Source organism: Balaenoptera physalus, assembly GCF_965194825.1.
Source record: "Balaenoptera physalus genome assembly, chromosome: X".
NCBI lineage: Eukaryota > Metazoa > Chordata > Mammalia > Artiodactyla > Balaenopteridae > Balaenoptera > Balaenoptera physalus.
In genome coordinates, this window is record NC_138903.1 from 75,613,570 (window position 1) to 75,633,450 (window position 19,881).

Sequence of the window (19,881 nt, forward strand, 5' to 3'; positions counted from 1 at the left end):
AAAAGAAGCTAATCTTATGTTGACTTATACATTTATATATCTCTCTGAATCTGTATCTATGGTTTATAATTCATCAAAACCAGCAACCTGATTTCAATGACTAAGCCTTTGAAAACTATTTTCCTTTCCATATTTTAGCTACCATGCAAAAGCGCCTGAAGAAGGAGAAAAAAGCAAAGAGAAAACTACAAGAAGCCTTGGAATTTGAATCAAAGCGAAGGGAGCAAGTGGAGCAAGCGCTTAAGCAAGCCACTACTAGTGACAGTGGATTGAGGATGTTGAAAGGTAATGTCTGTATTGCACCTTCACACTCAAGGTACACAAAGCAGAGAGAGGGAGAGAGCCGGGGAGGGAGAAGGGGAGAGGGAGAGGGGGAGAAGGAAAGGAAGGAGGGAAGGAGGGAGGGAGGGAGAAGCTTTGTCCAGGAATACAGTAATTAAAAAATCAATTTGAGGCCAAGTGCTTTAGTTCATTAATTAAATCTGTCAAAATAAGCCCTATTCTGGGAGATATAAATAGTCTAGGAACAGGAAATCCTGCTGCTTTTTGCAGAAGAAGTAATATTGATAACTTCCCTGCACTTAAAATGTAAGTGTTTTAGGTCCATTCGTGTTAAAATATGCTGATGTTTGGTGTACTTTATTTTAATGAACTTTAGAATGCTGGTTCCTTTAATGCAGATTGCATCAGTGATGAGGGCTTAAAGAGTGCCTGGTTGAAAATGAATGTTCTAAGTAAATTCCTGGAGCTCCTGTGAGAAGAGGTGCTTCTGTCATGAAATCTCTTAATTCCAAACTTTTCTGATTCCATTTTAAATTATGAAACCCCACAACGTAATTTCATTTCATAGGCTATTCAAGTTTTTCTTTCATAGCACATTAACAGCTGGTATATCTAACTGATATGTGTGCATAACAGGGATGAGCCTAAGAATATTATACACAAGCATACACATACTCCATACCTAATATGACACACACATGAACTAAAAGGGGGTTGCTTCAAGTGTCCCATACTAAGAATGAATAGAGAATACTGTACAATGTTCAATCGTATTTTTACCTTTCCAAAAGTTCAGTTCCCTTTTTACTGTGACTGTCTTGGATCATTGTCCTCACAATCGATAGAAATACAGAGGTAGATTATTAGCTCATGACAGCCATGCCTCATTGAGACGCAGAAGAGAGAAGATAAATAATAATACATCAATATCTCATACTGAGGAACATCTTAGACAGTGGGAGCCAGCAATGGGGCCAATATTCTATGCACTCTAATTATTTGAGGCTCTGAACATGTAATTCTGAGGAGGTTTGTCATTTTTCTTTTTACGTATTTGAAATCCACCCATATGTGAATTCCACTCTAGCTCCAGTGTTCTCTGTTATAAAGGAAAAGCAGCTGTTTCTACAGCATGATGGGTAACTTGTATTCAAATCATTTCTTTCTCACATCAATCCTTGATGGATGATATATGGGCGTCTGTTATCACATTACCCAAGGGTGTCTGAGCAAATGTGTATATATATATATATATATATATATGTATATGTATATAGAAATGGCCATATTAAGCTATGCTTCATGTATATGAATAACTTTTAGATAATCACATTTCATATTTAAAATTGAAAATAAAAATCCCAACTCTTTGTTTCTTTTTCTCAACTTTTTTTTGAAACAATTCATGTATCTCTTGGTCCCTAGGACCAGTACTAAATAAAGACCACAAATCATAGCCTGTGTTTTGGTGTTCATGTGCATTTAGCATAGAGATAATCTCATCATCTATCACATTTTACAAACGGAAAATATACCATAAGAATGGGGCACTTCTACTTATGGAATTATATTCAATTTTTTTTTATTCCACAGTCAGGGCATGTTACCTGATAGTCTGAGGGGGTTTTATGGACAGATTATTTTCCCGAGTTTTATCTCTAGAGTGTAAAATGAATAAAGAAATATTTACTATATACCTGGAAATATATGTCCAATTGTAAAATTCAGCTATGGTTTATAATTCTCCCTCCTACCATTAAAAACATATAGACATACAAAAAACAAAAACAAAATGCCACCCAAAGTCTCATGTTATCTATAGGACCAAAGCACTGGTGAACACAGTTTTCACTTTAAATGGAATCAGGAAAAATAGAAATGTACCTTAATACTGAATGTCACTTCTTTCAGATACTGGGATTCCAGATATTGAAATAGAAAACAGTGGAACTCCTCATGATAGTACTGCTATGCAAGGTACAGTAAACAGTGTACTTCTTTCTGTAACTGCTTAATATGTGACCCCTGGGAGTGGGAAGGGGATAAGCTCCTATGTTGATACTTTTCATATAAGGAAAATAAATAAATAAGTTTAACTTTTCTTACTTCATGATAGAGGAAAAAGTTTGCAGTGTTTATTGAGACTATGTATTTAGGGACTAATAATTTTACATACACAATGTGAGCAAATTTCTTGTATGTTTATCTGTTAAAAGGATGTACATTTATATGTAAGGCATATTCTAAAAATGCAAAATGTGAATATAATTTACCTTTCAGAAGTATAAAGTAATATGCTTTTTAAATCTCACTACTTTACTGTTTGTAAAAGACACAGGTACAATAATCATAACCTATCAATATTTGCAAAGTATTCTAGGCAACATTTTTATCAATATTTAAGTCCTGGTGCTAATTTTAGATACTTTTCAAAACCGACTAAATATGAAAATAAGAGCAGGACTTGTAATACATAATTTGCAGGATTCCCACAACTGTTTAGATCCTTTATAATATTTTTAAAAGTATTTAGTAGTAAGAAAATAGGGAAAACAAATCAATATAGAGTCTCATTGGAGCGCAAAGACAGCTAAAAATAAAAATTGAATTTGACCACTGGAGTTTTTCAGTGTCTTTCTAATGCAGTTTTCTAGCCCTCTGTATGCAGATTACATTTATTTTCACATTCATGTCTCACTCTAATAAAAAAGAAAAGGCATCTCCATGAGAAAACGATTTCCTAACTTTCAAAAAGGAAGACAGCCGTAGAAAGGTTGCTTGCTGGATGTTTAACTAATCAGCGCCTTTCCACGGTGTAATGACTGGATATCTATGAAGGCAACAGAACTGGATGTGACCAAAAGATCCATGTGGGTTCATCTGTGCGTCACCATTTTGTGTGGCAACTTCAGAAAATTTAGAAATCCTGACTCATGTAGTTTTGCACATCATCTTTGCAAAACCAGGAGTGTTAGAGATCATGGATCTTCTGGTAATGCCTGATTCTGCTGCAGCTGGATAGACCTAATTAATGCATTAACTTTTGTGAAAGCATGCATGTTTAGCTCACTCAATAAAGCTTTTGCTGTTTCTTATCCCTCTTTTGCTTACCTGCTTTCTTCCCTCAACTTAAAGGCTCTGTCTGTGTGAGCAAAGCCAATTTGGATGGGACTCAGTGTTTATCCAATCAGTACACCACAGTGAAACATATAAATAAAGCCCCACTAGTTGTGGTTGCCACCATAGATCTAAGGTAGGGTTGAACAAGTCTGAAGCATTTGACCCCTTCTGAATCTGTGACACACACATATAGACCCAGTCTTTAAGGAGCATTGAGCTTGATTGGACCTTTCTTCATGGGATGTAAGGTCAGCTTTGTAACTGTAGGAGGTAAACTATCACTGGGTTGTATCTTTATTATCCTTTAATTATCCTTGATTATCCTTTAATCCTATACTCCCAATTTATTGCTGTTTGTTTTATATATATATATATATATATATATATATATATATATATATATAATTCTTTTAGTTCACAGTAGTAACATCTTTCCTAACTCTGAGATAAATATAAATTTTTGAACTGTCCTAAAGTTGCTTCATTTCCATGCAACAAACAACAGATAACTTATCCGTGGAAGGTCAGTTAGGTGATATAAGGAAAAGCTAGATTCACTATTTGGCTCAGTTTTTTATTTTAATGGAGTCTGCAAAGAATGGCTTTTGCATATTAATTTGTGATTAGGAGAGGACACATTTAATATTTGTTTTCAGTGAGCATGCTTTTAATAAGCTCTCCTACTTTTTACTGGGTAAACAGGAGAGAATTAGCTGTACCTTTAAAAGGATTGAGATGGAACATCTTTTAAAGCAAGGGGATTAACTTTTATATATATTTTTCAAATTACAAATCAAATTGTCTAGCATTTGTGGTTAATACTTTCAATATATGGTAAAGTACGGTGGGTTAATAATTCTTACTAAATGTCTGCCTTTTAGGTTATGTTAAATAGTATTCTTGATAAAAGTGGTAAAAATGAAAAAGTATACATTCTCACATCTCTTAGCACAGCATTTAAGCATGTTAAATGATAAAGTTCCTATCATCAATTTATGAAAAACTAGAGTAAATGCTTTGTATTAATATGAGAGTAGAATCACAATATAATATCTAAAAGAAATTATTTTATGAGCAAAACCAATTTATTCTATTAGCCAGGGGAATAGGTGCCTGAAAATATTATCAGAATTAAATATAATTCATCAAATCAATCAATTCAAATAATTACCAAAAAATCTCAGTAATATTACTTTTTGTTTAAGATGTTCAGAATTGAAAGATTACTTTTATATGTACCTATGAACTAGAGAAAATGTATAAGGCTTGGAAAACAAAAGGCAAGCTTAACCATTGTTTTTCCATTCTGCCTAATAATTTTGCTCTTGTGTGCTATCGTTCCTTTCTTTTGTGACATATTTTGATACTGTTTTCATTTTTTTCACTTCCCTCAATTACCCATTTCTTAACTTGGAAGATTATTTCCCAGCATTATTTGTGAGGTTCAATTCATGCATGCCAATCCAATGCCATTTCCACAACTCATCTTCATCACAACAAACAATTCCAGCATTAGTGAAGTCTTTTCCTATTGTCAATAGCTCTGCTGGATAGAAATCTGTCATTCTCTTAGTGCTCTTTCTCTGAAATTCAATTAGTCGCTTTGTGACATTTCCTTAAGAGGACTTGGAAGAATGTTGCTTGGCCATCATTAGAAGTAATAAAGTCATATATAGGAGCCTTCGCTGGAGGTCCAGTGGTTAAGACTCCGTGTTTCCAATGCAATGGGCGCAGGTTTGATCTCTGGTCGGGGAACAAAGATCCCACATGCCACGTGGTGAGGCCAAATAAGTAAATAAATAGTAAAATAACTAAAAAATAAATAAACTCATACATAGTTTTATGATAATTTCCACAAACTGCCCATGTACTAGGATTCTTACATGTATTCTAAATCTCTTCAGGTTAGTTATTTTATGTCTTTTATGCTTTGAATGTTTGACAGACAAGGTATCATGCATAGACCACTTTCTGATAAAAGGGTCTCTGTATCCCTTATATTTTAGCAGTCTATGATAGCAACTCCTCCTGTATATTTTAAGGTGATTAAAAAATGAATGCACACCCACTCTGATAGCGGTGTCCACTATTGCTGGCAGTGAAGGATATACACTAATATCCTCCCACACAGATTCCCATAACTCAGTTGGGGGCCCACAAGACAGCACATCAACCATCTTATCAACCAATCTCCATTTCACATAAAATAAACATACCGGGTGTCATTAAGTGTACCTTCAGATCAATGATTTTTGCAAATGACATTCAAGTACCATTTGCGTAGTGCATTTTTGCTGATAAAAGCAAATTAAATTAGGACAACTACAAGTGAGCTGATAAAAACTAAAACCGAACAGCAGTACCATTAGCTAACAAAGTAATATTTTCTCTTTACTGCATTCTGCCATTTAGTTATTATCCTATTGGAAATCTAATTATAATCCTTTTACTCCCTAGTCAAACTTCACAGTTTTTGCAAGCTTAGCACTGACAAGTGATTTCATTACCTTTGATTGCCCGTGCCCAGATTGACTTAACTTCACTTGGAGACCTAAAAGCCCTCTCAGTTTCCCAGATTCCCTGTTTGCACTTTACAGCAACAGCTCCTTTAATTAATTAGCATGAACGCAGTAACATGAACTGCTGAACAGAAAATAACATCATTTTATGATCACAGGGAGACTTCTCCTTTTGCATGTTTATACCTTAGTTAACTTTTGTATGACTATATTTCATTGTTAGGGGCTACTGGTACAGTGCATATTTCTTTAGTTTTTGAAAATTGATATCATCATCTTAATAATAATAATAGATAAAACAAATCCAGAATATGAAACTTCTATATTTTAGAAAACAGACAACAGCCTTCATGAACCGACTTTCTAGTAACAAAATAAAATAATGTTTAAAAAAGTTCAGAGGAAATAACATCATAAAGTACAAGGGCACACAATGATGCATTGCTCCCATTTTTGCCACTGCATTTGTTTGGGAAAAAACAAAACAATACAAAAAAGCTAGGAGCTGCTTTTGCAAGAGGAATGCCAATATCTTTGAATAATTTTTACATTTGCTTTTTAGCCTACATGCTTGACAATGACATAAAATGGTTTAACACTGGAATATATTTTTCATCTGATATTTTTTCAGATATATGGTGGAATCTTGAATAATTTTCCCTTCTTTTTGATACTGACACACCAGAAGTAGATAAGAAATCCAACCTACATGTCAAAGTTAAGCAAAATTTGATGAAAAAAATAAACATATTAAACCATTTGTTCCCTCTGAACCATTTTTTTTTCAGAAAAAAAATGTGGGAGCTTATTCAAAGGGTATAAACTTACCGTTCTGATATGTGAAATCCATGATCTCATCTATGCAGCATTTGGTGAAGATGCCACTGAATAATTAAAAGCAAAGTGACTAAAGTGTTATTTGACTCTAAAAGCAACAGACACAATTTTAACATCTCTATGTTAATAAGAACACATATTTTACAATGTAATTTAATATACATATATTTATAGTATAGAATTTTAAATATATTTATACTATGAAATATATATGAATATGTATATTCTTATCCATTTTCTCAAAATCAATTTGAACAGTGTTTATCCTTCCTTGACCTTTGACACCTCATTATCTTCTCTCTTTGCTGCTCACTTGGTAACCTAAAACTACATTTTTCCAAAGAGCTTAAGATGCCATACCAATATTTATTGAAAACAATTACCCTTGGGCTAAGATTGTCTTTGCAGGATTTGATAAAATAGAAAGGAAAGTGATGGTAGGGGCAAGTAGGGGGACTGGAAAAGAGAAATCAACATATGATTTATTGCCATGTATGTGATATGACAAGAAAAACTAAAAGGAGAACAGATAGAATTTCTCTACAGGCTTTTCTCCTAACTCCCACCAGAGTGTGGTTTACATCTTTCTCTAGGGGTTCTATAGACTATTTCCTGCCCTACCCTCATAACCATTAATTTCCCTCCCCTTTAATGTCTTGTCCTGTGTTGAAAGATATACATAGGCACTATATTCCCATTGTTAAGTAGAAATGTTCTCTTATAAAGTAGAAATACATAGCATGCCAGCGATTAGAAGGATTGTAGGAAGTGGGTCCCCTTTCCTCATAAATATGCCCTTTGAGAGTGGGAGACTTTTACCCCCCAGAGAAACTTTACGCAACTGCCATCATAGAATGTGAAAAGGCTGTAGCACACGGCCCACAGAAAAAATCCTAGCATCTTTCTCTAAAGCAGCAACATTTTTTTCCTGTAAGATTCATTAGATGGCCTCATTCATTTTCCTTTCTATCCCAGGAAGTATTTGTCTCTCATTTTCTTCATCCTCCACAAGATCTTTATTTTAACTGATTGTACTTCCCAACCCATGTCATACCTCTTTGCTGTGAAATACCTGTCAGATTATAGCACACATTATGCTTCTATTTCTTTCTTAGGAGGATGTGACAAACATTACTTGATACTTTAGGGCCTGGTTTTCATGGAGTGGCTTGCACCACTTACCACTGCATTGCTAAAAGAATATTTGCAGTGACTAAAATGCTGTCATGCTAATTATGATAATAACATAAAATCTCATCTACAGATCTAAGACTTACAAGTCTAGCTATATCTCACTCACATAATAGATGAAATTGTAGTTGTAGGGATAGCAAGATAATGAGACTTGCAAAACAAAATATCAATAGGTTGTTCTGCTACTAAGCATTTTAGAGTCCACAGGGCTAATTCATTAATTAACAGGTCTTTCTGACTATAGTATAGGAAGAGTTGTTTAACTCAACTTGTATAACTGTTTAACTAGTCGCTTTATGCCCCATCCTCTTTACATATGCAATACAATTTTTTAAGCTGAAGAGTCACCCTATCCCACTTACCAACCCAGATACACCTAAGGAATGTGCAAAAGGAAAGCCTTTCTTGGATTAAAAGTTTAAGTTTTATTTTTCACTTTCACATCTCTGTTTTTTTTTTTTTTTTTTAACATCTTTATTGAAGTATAATTGCCTTACAATGGTGTGTTAGCTTCTGCTTTATAACAAAGTGAATCAGTTATACATATACAATATGTTCCCATTTCTCTTCCCTCTTGCATCTCCCTCCCTCCCACCCTCCCCATCCCATCCCTCTAGGTGGTCACAAAGCACCGAGCTGATCTCCCTGTGCTATGCGGCTGCTTCCCACTAGTTATCTATTTTACATTTGGTAGTGTATATATGTCCATGACACTCTCTTACCCTGTCACATCTCACCCCACCCCCTCCCCATATCCTCAAGTCCATTCTCTAGTAGGTCTGTGTCTTTATTCCCTTCTTGCCACTAGGTTCTTCATGGCCTTTTTTTTTTTTTTTTTTTTTTTTTTTCCCCTTAGATTCCGTATATATGTGTTAGCATACTGTATTTGTTTTTCTCTTTCTGACTTACTTCACTCTGTATGACAGACTCTAACTCCATCCACCTCATTACAAATACCTCCATTTCATTTCTTTTTATGGCTGAGTAATATTCCATTGTATATATGTGCCACATCTTCTTTATCCATTCATCTGTCGATGGACATTTAGATTGCTTCCATGTCCTGGCTATTGTAAATAGAGCTGCAATGAACATTTTGGTACATGACTCTTTTTGACCTATGGTTTTCTCAGGGTATATGCCCAGTAGTGGGATTGCTGGGTCGTATGGTAGTTCTATTTGTAGTTTTTTAAGGAACCTCCATACTGTTCTCCATAGTGGCTGTATCAATTTACATTCCCACCAACAGTGCAAGAGTGTTCCCTTTCCTCCACACCCTCTCCAGCATTTATTGTTTCTAGATTTTTTGATGATGGCCATTCTGACCGGTGTGAGATGATATCTCATTGTAGTTTTGATTTGCATTTCTCTAATGATTAATGATGTTGAGCATTCTTTCATGTGTCTGTAGGCCATCTGTATATCTTCTTTGGAGAAATGTCTATTTAGGTCTTCGGCCCATTTTTGGATTGGGTTGTTCGTTTTTTTGTTATTGAGCTGCATGAGCTGCTTGTAAATCTTGAAGATTAATCCTTTGTCAGTTGCTTCATTTGCAAATATTTTCTCCCATTCTGATGGTTGTCTTTTGGTCTTGTTTATGGTTTCCTTTGCTGTGCAAAAGCTTTTAAGTTTCATTAGGTCCCATTTGTTTATTTGTGTTCTTATTTCCATTTCTCTGGGAGCTGGGTCAAAAAGAATCTTGCTGTGATGTATGTCATAGAGTGTTCTGCCTATGTTTTCCTCTAAGAGTTTGATAGTGTCTGCCCTTACACTTAGGTCTTTAATCCATTTTGAGTTTATTTTTGTGCATGGTGTCAGGGAGTGTTCTATTTTCATACTTTTACATGTACCTGTCCAATTTTCCCAGCACCACTTATTGAAGAGGCTGTCTTTTCTCCACTGTATATGCTTGCCTCCTTTATCAAAAATAAAGTGCCCATATGTGTGTGGGTTTATCTCTGGGCTTTCTATCCTGTTCCATTGATCTATATTTCTGTTTTTGTGCCAGTACCAAACTGTCTTGATTACTGAAGCTTTGAAATATAGTCTGAAGTCAGGGAGCCTGATTCCCCCAGCTCCATTTTTCGTTCTCAAGATTGCTTTGGCTATTCGGGGTCTTTTGTGTTTCCATACAAATTGTGAAATTTTTTGTTCTAGTTCTGTGAAAAATGCCAGTGGTAGTTTGATAGGGCTTGCATTGAATCTGTAGATTGCTTTGGGTAGTAGAGTCATTTTCACAATGTTGATTCTTCCAATCCAGGAACATGGTATATCTCTCCATCTATTTGTATCATCTTTAATTTCTTTCATCAGTGTCTTATAATTTTCTGCATACAGGTCTTTTGTCTCCTTAGGTAGGTTTATTCCTAGATATTTTATTCTTTTTGTTGCAATGGTAAATGGGAGTGTTTTCTTAATTTCACTTTCAGATTTTTCGTCATTAGTGTATAGAAATGCAAGAGATTTCTGTGCATTAATTTTGTATCCTGCTACTTTACCAAATTCATTGATTAGCTCTAGGAGTTTTCTGGTAGCATCTTTAGGATTCTCTATGTATAGTATCATGTCATCTGCAAATAGTGACAGCTTTACTTCTTCTTTTCCGATTTGGATTCCTTTTATTTCTTTGTCTTCTCTGATTGCTGTGGCTAACACTTCCAAAACTATGTTGAATAATAGTGGTGAGAGTGGGCAACCTTGTCTTGTTCCTGATCTTAGTGGAAATGGTTTCAGTTTTTCACCATTGAGGACAATGTTGGCTGTGGGTTTGTCATATATGGCCTTTATTATGTTGAGGAAAGTTCCCTCTATGCCTACTTTCTGCAGGGCTTTTATCATAAATGGGTGTTGAATTTTGTCGAAAGCTTTCTCTGCATCTATTGAGATGATCATATGGTTTTTCTCCTTCAATTTGTTAATATGATGTATCACATTGATTGATTTGCGTATATTGAAGAATCCTTGCATTCCTGGGATAAACCCCACTTGATCATGGTGTATGATCCTTTTAATGTGCTGTTGGATTCTGTTTGCTAGTATTTTGTTGAGGATTTTTGCATCTATGTTCATCAGTGATATTGGCCTGTAGTTTTCTTTCTTTGTGACATCTTTGTCTGGTTTTGGTATCAGGGTGATGGTGGCCTCGTAGAATGAGTTTGGGAGTGTTCCTCCCTCTGCAATATTTTGGAAGAGTTTGAGAAGGATAGGTGTTAGCTCTTCTCTAAATGTTTGATAGAATTCACCTGTGAAGCCATCTGGTCCTGGGCTTTTGTTTGTTGGAAGGTTTTTAATCACAGTTTCAATTTCAGTGCTTGTGATTGGTCTGTTCATATTTTCTATTTCTTCCTGGTTCAGTCTCGGCAGTTTGTGCATTTCTAAGAATCTGTCCATTTCTTCCAGGTTGTCCATTTTATTGGCATAGAGTTGCTTGTAGTAATCTCTCATGATCTTTTGTATTTCTGCAGTGTCAGTGGTTACTTCTCCTTTTTCATTTCTAATTCTATTGATCTGAGTCTTCTCCCTTTTTCTCTTGATGAGTCTGGCTAATGGTTTATCAATTTTGTTTATCTTCTCAAAGAACCAGCTTTTAGTTTCATTGATTTTTGCTATTGTTTCCTTCATTTCTTTTTCATTTATTTCTGACCTGATCTTTATAATTTCTTTCCTTCTGCTGGCTTTGGGGTTTTTTTGTTCTTCTTTCTCTAATTGCTTTAGGTGCAAGGTTAGGTTGTTTATTCGAGATGTTTCCTGTTTCTTGAGGTAGGCTTGTATTGCTATAAACTTCCCTCTTAGCACTGCTTTTGCTGCGTCCCATAGGTTTTGGGTCATCGTATCTCCATTGTCATTTGTTTCTAGGTATTTTTTGGTTTCCCCTTTGATTTCTTCAGTGATCACTTCGTTATTAAGTAATGTATTGTGTAGCCTCCATGTGTTTGTATTTTTTACAGGTCTTTTCCTGTAATTGATATCTAGTCTCATAGCGTTGTGGTCGGAAAAGATACTTGATACGATTTCAATTTTCTTAAATTTACCAAGGCTTGATTTGTGACCCAAGATATGATCTATCCTGGAGAATGTTCCATGAGCACTTGAGAAAAATGTGTATTCTGTTGTTTTTGGATGGAATGTCCTATAAATATCAATTAAGTCCATCTTGTTTAATGTATCATTTAAAGCTTGTGTTTCCTTATTTATTTTCATTTTGGATGATCTGTCCATTGGTGAGAGTGGGGTGTTAAAGTCCCCTACTATGATTGTGTTGCTGTCGATTTCCCCTTTTATGGCTGTTAGTATTTGCCTTATGTATTGAGGTGCTCCTATGTTGGGTGCATAAATATTTACAATTGTTATACCTTCCTCTTGTATCGATCCCTTGATCATTATATAGTGTCCTTCTTTGTCTCTTGTAATAGTCTTTATTTTAAAGTCTATTTTGTCTGATATGAGAATTGCTACTCCAGCTTTCTTTTGATTTCCATTTGCATGGAATATCTTTTTCCATCCCCTCACTTTCAGTCTATATGTGTCTCTAGGTCTGAAGTGGGTCTCTTGTAGACAGCATATATATGGGTCTTGTTTTTGTATCCATTCAGCCAGCCTGTGTCTTTTGGTGGGAGCATTTAATCCATTTACATTCAAGGTAATTATTGATATGTATGTTCCTATTCCCATTTTCTTAAATGTTTTGGGTTTGTTATTGTAGGTGTTTTCCTGCTCTTGTGTTTCTTGCCTAGAGAAGTTCCTTTAGCATTTGTTGTAAAGCTGGTTTGGTGGTGCTGAACTCTCTCAGCTTTTGCTTGTCTGTAAAGGTTTTAATTTCTCCATCGAATCTGAATGAGATCCTTGCTGGGTAGTGTAATCTTGGTTGCAGGTTTTTCTCCTTCATCACTTTAAGTATATCCTGCCACTCCCTTCTGGCTTGCAGAGTTTCTGCTGAAAGATCAGATGTTAACCTTATGGGGATTCCCTTGTGTGTTATTTGTTTTTTTTCCCTTGCTGCCTTTAATATGTTTTCCTTATATTTAATTTTTGACAGTTTGATTAATATGTGTCTTGGTGTGTTTCTCCTTGGGTTTATCCTGTATGGGACTCTCTGTGCTTCCAGGACTTGATTAACTATTTCCTTTCCCATATTAGGGAAGTTTTCAACTATAATCTCTTCAAATATCTTCTCAGTCCCTTTCTTTTTCTCTTCTTCTTCTGGGACCCCTATAATTCGAATGTTGGCGCGTTTAATGTTGTCCCAGAGGTCTCTGAGACTGTCCTCAGTTCTTTTCATTCTTTTTTCTTTATCCTGCTCTGCAGTAGTTATTTCCACCATTTTATCTTCCAGGTCACTTATCCTTTCTTCTGCCTCAGTTATTCTGCTATTGATCCCATCTAGAGTATTTTTAATTTCATTTATTGTGGTTTTCATCATTGCTTGGTTCCTCTTTAGTTCTTCTACGTCCTTGTTAAATGTTTCTTGCATTTATTCTATTCTATTTCCAAGATTTTGGATCATCCTTACTATCATTATTCTGAATTCTTTTTCAGGTAGACTACCTATTTCCTCTTCATTTGTTAAGTCTGGTATGTTCTGACCCTGCTCCTTCATCTGCTGTGTGTTTTTCTGTCGTCTCATTTTGCTTATCTTACTGTGTTTGGGGTCTCCTTTTCACAGGCTGCAGGTTCGTAGTTCCTGTTGTTTTTGGTATCTGTCCCCAGTGGCTAAGGTTGGTTCAGTGGGTTGTGTAGGCTTCCTGGTGGAGGGAACTAGTGCCTGAGCTCTGGTGGATGAGGTTGGATCTTGTCTTTCTGGTGGGCACGTCCACGTCTGGTGGTGTATTTTGGGGTGTCTGTGGCCTTATTATGATTTTAGGCAGCCTCTCTGCTAATGGATGGGGCTGTGTTCCTGTCTTGCTAGTTGTTTGGCATAGGGTGTCCAGCACTGTAGCTTGTTGGTCGTTGAGTGAAGCTGGGTCTTGATGTTGAGATGGAGATCTCTGAGAGATTTTTGCCGTTTGGTATTACGTGAAGCTGGGAGGTCTCTTGTGGACCAGTGTCCTGAAGTTGGCTCTCCCACCTCAGAGGCACGGCCCTGATGCCTGGCTGGAGCACCAAGAGCCTTTCGTCCACACGGCTCAGAGTAAAAGGGAGAAAAAATAGAAAGAAAGAAAGAGGCTATAATATAGTGAAGTAAAATAAAGCTATTGTAAAGCAAAGCTATACAGACAAAATCGCACCCAGAAGCATATACATATACACTCACAAATAAAGGAAAAGGGGAAAAATTAATATATCCTGCTCCCAAAGTCCACCTCCTGAATTTGGGATGATTCGTTGTCTATTCAGGTATTCACCAGATGCAGGCACATCAAGTTGTTTGTGGAGTTTTAATCCGCTGCTTCTAAGGCTGCTGGGAGAGATTTCCCCTTATCTTCCCTGTTCGCACAGTTCCTGGGGTTCAGCTTTGGATTTGGACCCGCCTCTGCGTGTAGGTCGCCTGAGGGCGTCTATTCCCCGCACAGACAGGACGGGGTTAAAGGAGCAGCTGCTTCGGGGGCTCTGGCTCCCTCAGGCCGCGGGGAGGGAGGTGTACAGAGGAGGCGGGGTGAGCCTGCGGCGGCCGAGGCCGGCGTGACGTTGCACCAGCCTGAGGCGGGCAGTGCGTTCTCCCGGGGAACTTGTCCCCGGATCACGGGACCCTGGCAGTGGCGGGCTGCACAGGCTCCCGGGAGGGACGATGTGGAGAGTGACTTGTGCTCACACACAGGCTTTTTGAGGCGGCAGCAGCAGCCCCAGCGTCTCACGCCCGTCTCTGGGGTCCGTGCTGATCGCCGCGGCTCACGCCTTTCTCTGGAGTTCGTTTAGGCGGCACTCTGAATCCCCTCTCCTTGCGCGCCGCGAAACAAAGAGGCAAGAAAAAGTCTCTTGCCTCTTCGGCAGCTGCAGACTTTTTCCCGGACTCCCTACCAGCCAGCTGTGGTGCGCTAACCCCTTCAGGCTGTGTTCACGCTGCCAGCCCCAGTCCTCTCCCTGCGATCCAACCGAAACCGAAACCCGAGCCTCAGCTCCCAGCCCCGCCCGCCAAGCAGACAAGCCTCTCGGGCTGGTGAGTGCTGCTCGGCGCCGAGCCTCTGTGCGGGAGTCTCTCCGTTTTTTTCCTCTGCGCCCCTGTTGCTGTGGGGTCTGCGGTGATCGCCGCGGCTCGCGCCCTTCTCTGGAGTTCGTTTAGGCGGCGCTCTGAATCCCCTCTCCTTGCGCGCCGCGAAACAAAGAGGCAAGAAAAAGTCTCTTGCCTCTTCGGCAGCTGCAGACTTTTTCCCGGTCTCCCTCCCAGCCAGCTGTTGTGCGCTAATCCCTTCAGGCTGTGTTCAGGCTGCCAGCCTCAGTCCTCTCCCTGCGATCCAACCGAAGCTGAGCCTCAGCTCCCAGCCCCGCCCGCCCCGGCGGGGGAGCAGACAAGCCTCTCGGGCTGGAGAGTGCTGCTCGGCGCCGAGCCTCCGTGCGGGAACCTCTCCGCTTTGCCCTCCGCACCCCTGTGGCTGCGCTCTCCTCCGTGGCTCCGAAGCTTCCCCCCTCTGCCACCCGCAGTCTCCGCCCGCGAAGGGGCTTCCTAGTGCGTGGAAATCTTTCCTCTTTCACGGCTCCCTCCCACTAGTGCAGGTGCCGTCCCTATTCTTTTGTCTCTGTTATTTCTTTTTTCTTTTGCCCTACCCAAGTACGGGGGGAGTTTCTTGCCTTTTTGGAGGTCGGACGTTTTCTGCCAGCGTTCAGTGGGTGTTCTGTAGGAGCAGTTCCACGTGTAGATGTATTTCTACTGTATCTGTGGGAAGGAAGGTGATCTCCGCGTCTTACTCTTCCGCCGTCTTCCCGAGGACCCCCCACATCTCTCTTTTAATTAAGAAAACAGACAGCATTTTCATAGAAGGCTGTAATCATAGGCCACTGTTGTCACATCACTTAAAAAATAGAATTATTATATTGCTGACATGTTGATGTGTGATGGTCCTATGCCAAGATGCTTATCACTCTTGGAATGAGGAATTGATATTCTAAAATTGGAACAGTGAAAAAAAGAAAGACAATACCTAATATTTGTATAACCTGGTGAAATTTTGCCATTTTTTTCTTTTTTCTTTTTTGGGGGGCTTAATTTTAAAAGGTAATTTATTGGGTGACTTAACTGACACTTCAAAGGATAGATTCAGGCCTGGCTGGATCCATAAACCCAAATAATAAATCCATTCAAAATGTCTCCCTTCCCAGTTCCTCCCAGTCTCCCTTCACTTTGAAGACTTTGATTTTTTCTTTTTAGATTTGGCTACGTTTTCTTGTTCCATTGCATAAAATGTTGCAAGTCCAGGCTTATTGCTAGCTCTCTCATTGGTAACATATTCCATCATAAAGAGGAACTTGTCTTTGTGCCATTCTTAATACACACATCCTCTAGCAGGATTATTCCTGTGTGATATTTAAGAAAGGTATAATTAACCCCTATTTTATAAGTAGGAAAATAACCCAAGAGAAGTTAATTGGCTTGCTATTGGTAATGGATTCTAAAACACAGGAATCTTAACTCCCTTACCCATTGTTTTCACTCTCAATCCATATTGATAATATCACTATAAATCCAAATCTGTAAAAATCTCTCATAGTTAGTAAGCTAGCTAGGATATTTAACTAGACTTTAATATTCTCCCATGCAAAACAATGCAGCAGGGCTGGGGTGGGGAATGGCTTCTCCAGTTTGTAGTTAATTAACCAAAATAGACTAAAGCCAACTATAATTTAATAATCACTTCTGCCTTAAAACTTTGCAGAGATTGGGGTAATACAAAAATTACACAAATGCAATCTCTCTTTTCTATTTAAAACTGTGTAGAGAAGCTGAAGTAGGAGTAGAAAAAAACTCTTCTATTTGTGGCTAAACTCACATCACCTTATTGGAACTAGACCTTAACAGATCTTCAGTTATCTAATTTTAGGCTAGGATTCCTTTCTGTGGGCCATTAGCAGAAAGTTTTATTTGTTGCTCTCAGGAAATTTTTTCTCATTTTTGATGGCCATGTAACATTCAATTTTGGAAATTAAAGTGAATTTAAAGAAAAACATTGTTTAGAATTTTTTACAGACCTCCTTGACATTCCTTAATCTGTTAATCACAAAGTTTATGATTTACTTGTTTAATGTTTGAAGATTAACACTAGTAGTAATCCACATACTTAAGTTGGAATCTACTTTATCTCAGTAATACAAATGGTTATTTGGACAAGGCTTTCACCAATTCCTCTATTAGCTTTTAAGAAAGCATCGTTTTTTTTATAAGCATTTCTTCTCTATTTCCCTATTCTCCCATAATTTAAGTGCTCTTATTTTCTTTAAAACAATACAAATGAATGTCATGTTGATCTTAGCATTGGTGAGTAACTATTTAAAATGAGTGAGGCCAGGGAGATCAGCTCCATGCTTTGTGACCACCTAGACGGGTGGGATAGGGAGGGTGGGAGGGAGGGAGATGCAAGAGGGAAGAGATATGGGGATATATGTATATGTATAACTGATTCACTTTGTTATAAAGCAGAAACTAACACACCATTGTAAACCAATTATACTCCAATACAGATGTTAAAAAAAATAAAAAAATAAAAAAATAAAATGAGTGAGGCAAAACCTGCAACTCAAATCTTACAATCTCTTGGTAACTGCATTTCAAACTTCTATGGGAAATGTTGGATGTGGTCATTTTTAACGTTGTTCAAATTAACATTTAATGTTTTTCCATTACTCTCATTTTCATTTTTCTCCATATTTTGATTCCATTTTATGATTACTTTGAATTGAGGAATTACAGTGTTTTTCTAACAGTTCAGCATACAAAAGGAGTAGTTAAAAGTTATAAAAAGAAGAACATAGTTCTACTTTTAAATATTACATTAAGAATTTTCCTGGCGGTCCAGTGGTTAAGACTGTGCTTCCACTGCAGAGGGCGTGGGTTCGATCACTGGTCGGGTAAATAAGATCCCACAAGCTGAGTGGTGCAGCCAAAAAATAAATAAATAAAAAGCTAAAACCAGCCTAAAAAACAAAAACAAACAAAAGCTAAAACTATAAAGCTTCTAGAAGAAAACTTAGGAGAGTATCTTTGCAAACTTTGGTTAGGCAAAGTCTTTTTAGAAAGGACATAAAAAGCACTAACTATGAAAAATTGTTAATTGGGTTTCATAAAAGATTTTAAAATCTGTTCGTCCAAAGATGTCAAGAAAATCTAAAGACAAGTCAAAGACTGGGAGGAAATATTTACATTACATACAGCCAATGAAAGACTTGTGTTCAGAGTATGTAAATAATTTGTACAACTCAATAATAAAAATAATTATTACATTAAAATATTTCCAATATGCATCCTATACAAATCTCAAGTAAATTTGACCTTATAAAACATTTTGTAACTATGTACTTATGGAAGGTAGGTGATAACGACCCTAGATTTTTTTACAGCAATGACATAGACACGTAAGTAGCTTACCTCTTTTTACCATGACATCATCTACAACAAGAAGTAGTGAAAGAATATGGCATTCCACATATGACATAAGTGCTTAGAATGGCTTAGTATGGCTCCTAACATAGTCAGCATTCCATGAATACTAGTTTTTTTATTTATTCTCCTTTCCTTTTCTTTCTCTTCCCTGCTGGAAAGTAGAGTTCAAATATTTCTAGAGCTCTTAGTGTAGCTCAAAATTTGCAGGTCTGTGTATTGAACACATGCAATTTTGTTGCTATTTTATAACTGGTCTATAGGAGGCACAATGAAGTGGTGGGAAGAAGTCTAGTAGTCAAGATTTCTCAGTTACTAACTGGGTAACTCTGTTAACTAACCCTGAGAAGTCATTCAATTTCTCTCTCCCTTAATTTTAGTAAAATAGTAATATTTGCCTAATCCTCCTCGTCAATAAGTTAGATCCATACTCTTTGACAAGTATAAGTACAGTATATTATTATTACTATGCCCTATAAAATACATATGAAGTTAACATTTGTGTTTGTATATTTTAATAAGGGTGAAATAAATGGCATATAATTGATATATAAAACCATCTCTAAAACATATGTTCTTCAGTATATAATTGTGGTAAATATATTTTTATATTTTATCCCCATATGAGAATAGGAAGATAGCCATATCCCTTTCTAGGGTGTTTCTTACAAGAACTAGAGATTAAATAAAAGAGAAAAGTGTATATTAAAGAATTAATTCACAAAAACAAAGTGAGTTAAACGCAAGTGAGAGAGGTTGATACTCCATTATTATACCATTTGCAAAGAAAAGATGACTTTTACTGGTCTTTGTTTTGATTAAAGTATAAGTCAGAAATTTTTTAGGGCTAATAAGGCTAAGTGGTTATTATTTTCACTAAACCTCCATTTTTTTTGAAAAAGTGCTACATTATAAAATAAGCACTAGATCTTTCTGAAAAATGACTCTAAAACAATGCTTTTCTCTAGAGAAAGAGGAATCAAATGCTATACTTTTATTTATCTGCCCCTATCTTACAAAGGTCTACTTTTCCTACTCTCAGATTAGAAGCACTGTATTTATATTACTGTACTAATATCTAACTGGACCCCAAACTAACCTCACTACTGTTGCTTATTTGATTTGAGAATGTCCCATTCTGAACATGTTTGACAATTGAAGTAAAGTTCATACAAATAATCGCATATTTAATTTGGATTGAACATAAGACTAAAGTGGAGCATTAACCAGCATGTTTTTTTTTTCTTTCTTTCTCTTACTCAGGTCAGGAAAACATGATCTTTTAAATGTGATCTTATTTCGTGCCAAATAACATAATGCCCATTTGAAAATTAGAAACATATCACTAATTAAGCAACTTCAAGAAAACAGAAAGAATAAAACTTAATACTTAGCAGGAGAAATCGT

General features: G+C 37.0%; 1 protein-coding gene across 4 annotated transcripts in view; it reads left to right on the forward strand.

Annotated features, from left to right (window-relative positions):
- Nucleotides 1-19,881, forward strand: part of DACH2 (dachshund family transcription factor 2) — a 639,710-nt gene that overhangs the window by 611,238 nt on the left and 8,591 nt on the right. For 2 of the 4 annotated variants that reach the window (XM_082447406.1, XM_082447404.1), the window contains exons 11-12: nt 139-285; nt 2,194-2,259. In XM_082447406.1, coding sequence (XP_082303532.1) covers nt 139-285; nt 2,194-2,259 — 213 coding nt within the window. Of the gene's footprint in view, nt 1-138; nt 1,538-2,193; nt 2,260-19,881 lie in introns of those variants that run through there. The other 2 variants (XM_082447403.1, XM_082447405.1) reach the window with 1 other exon arrangement.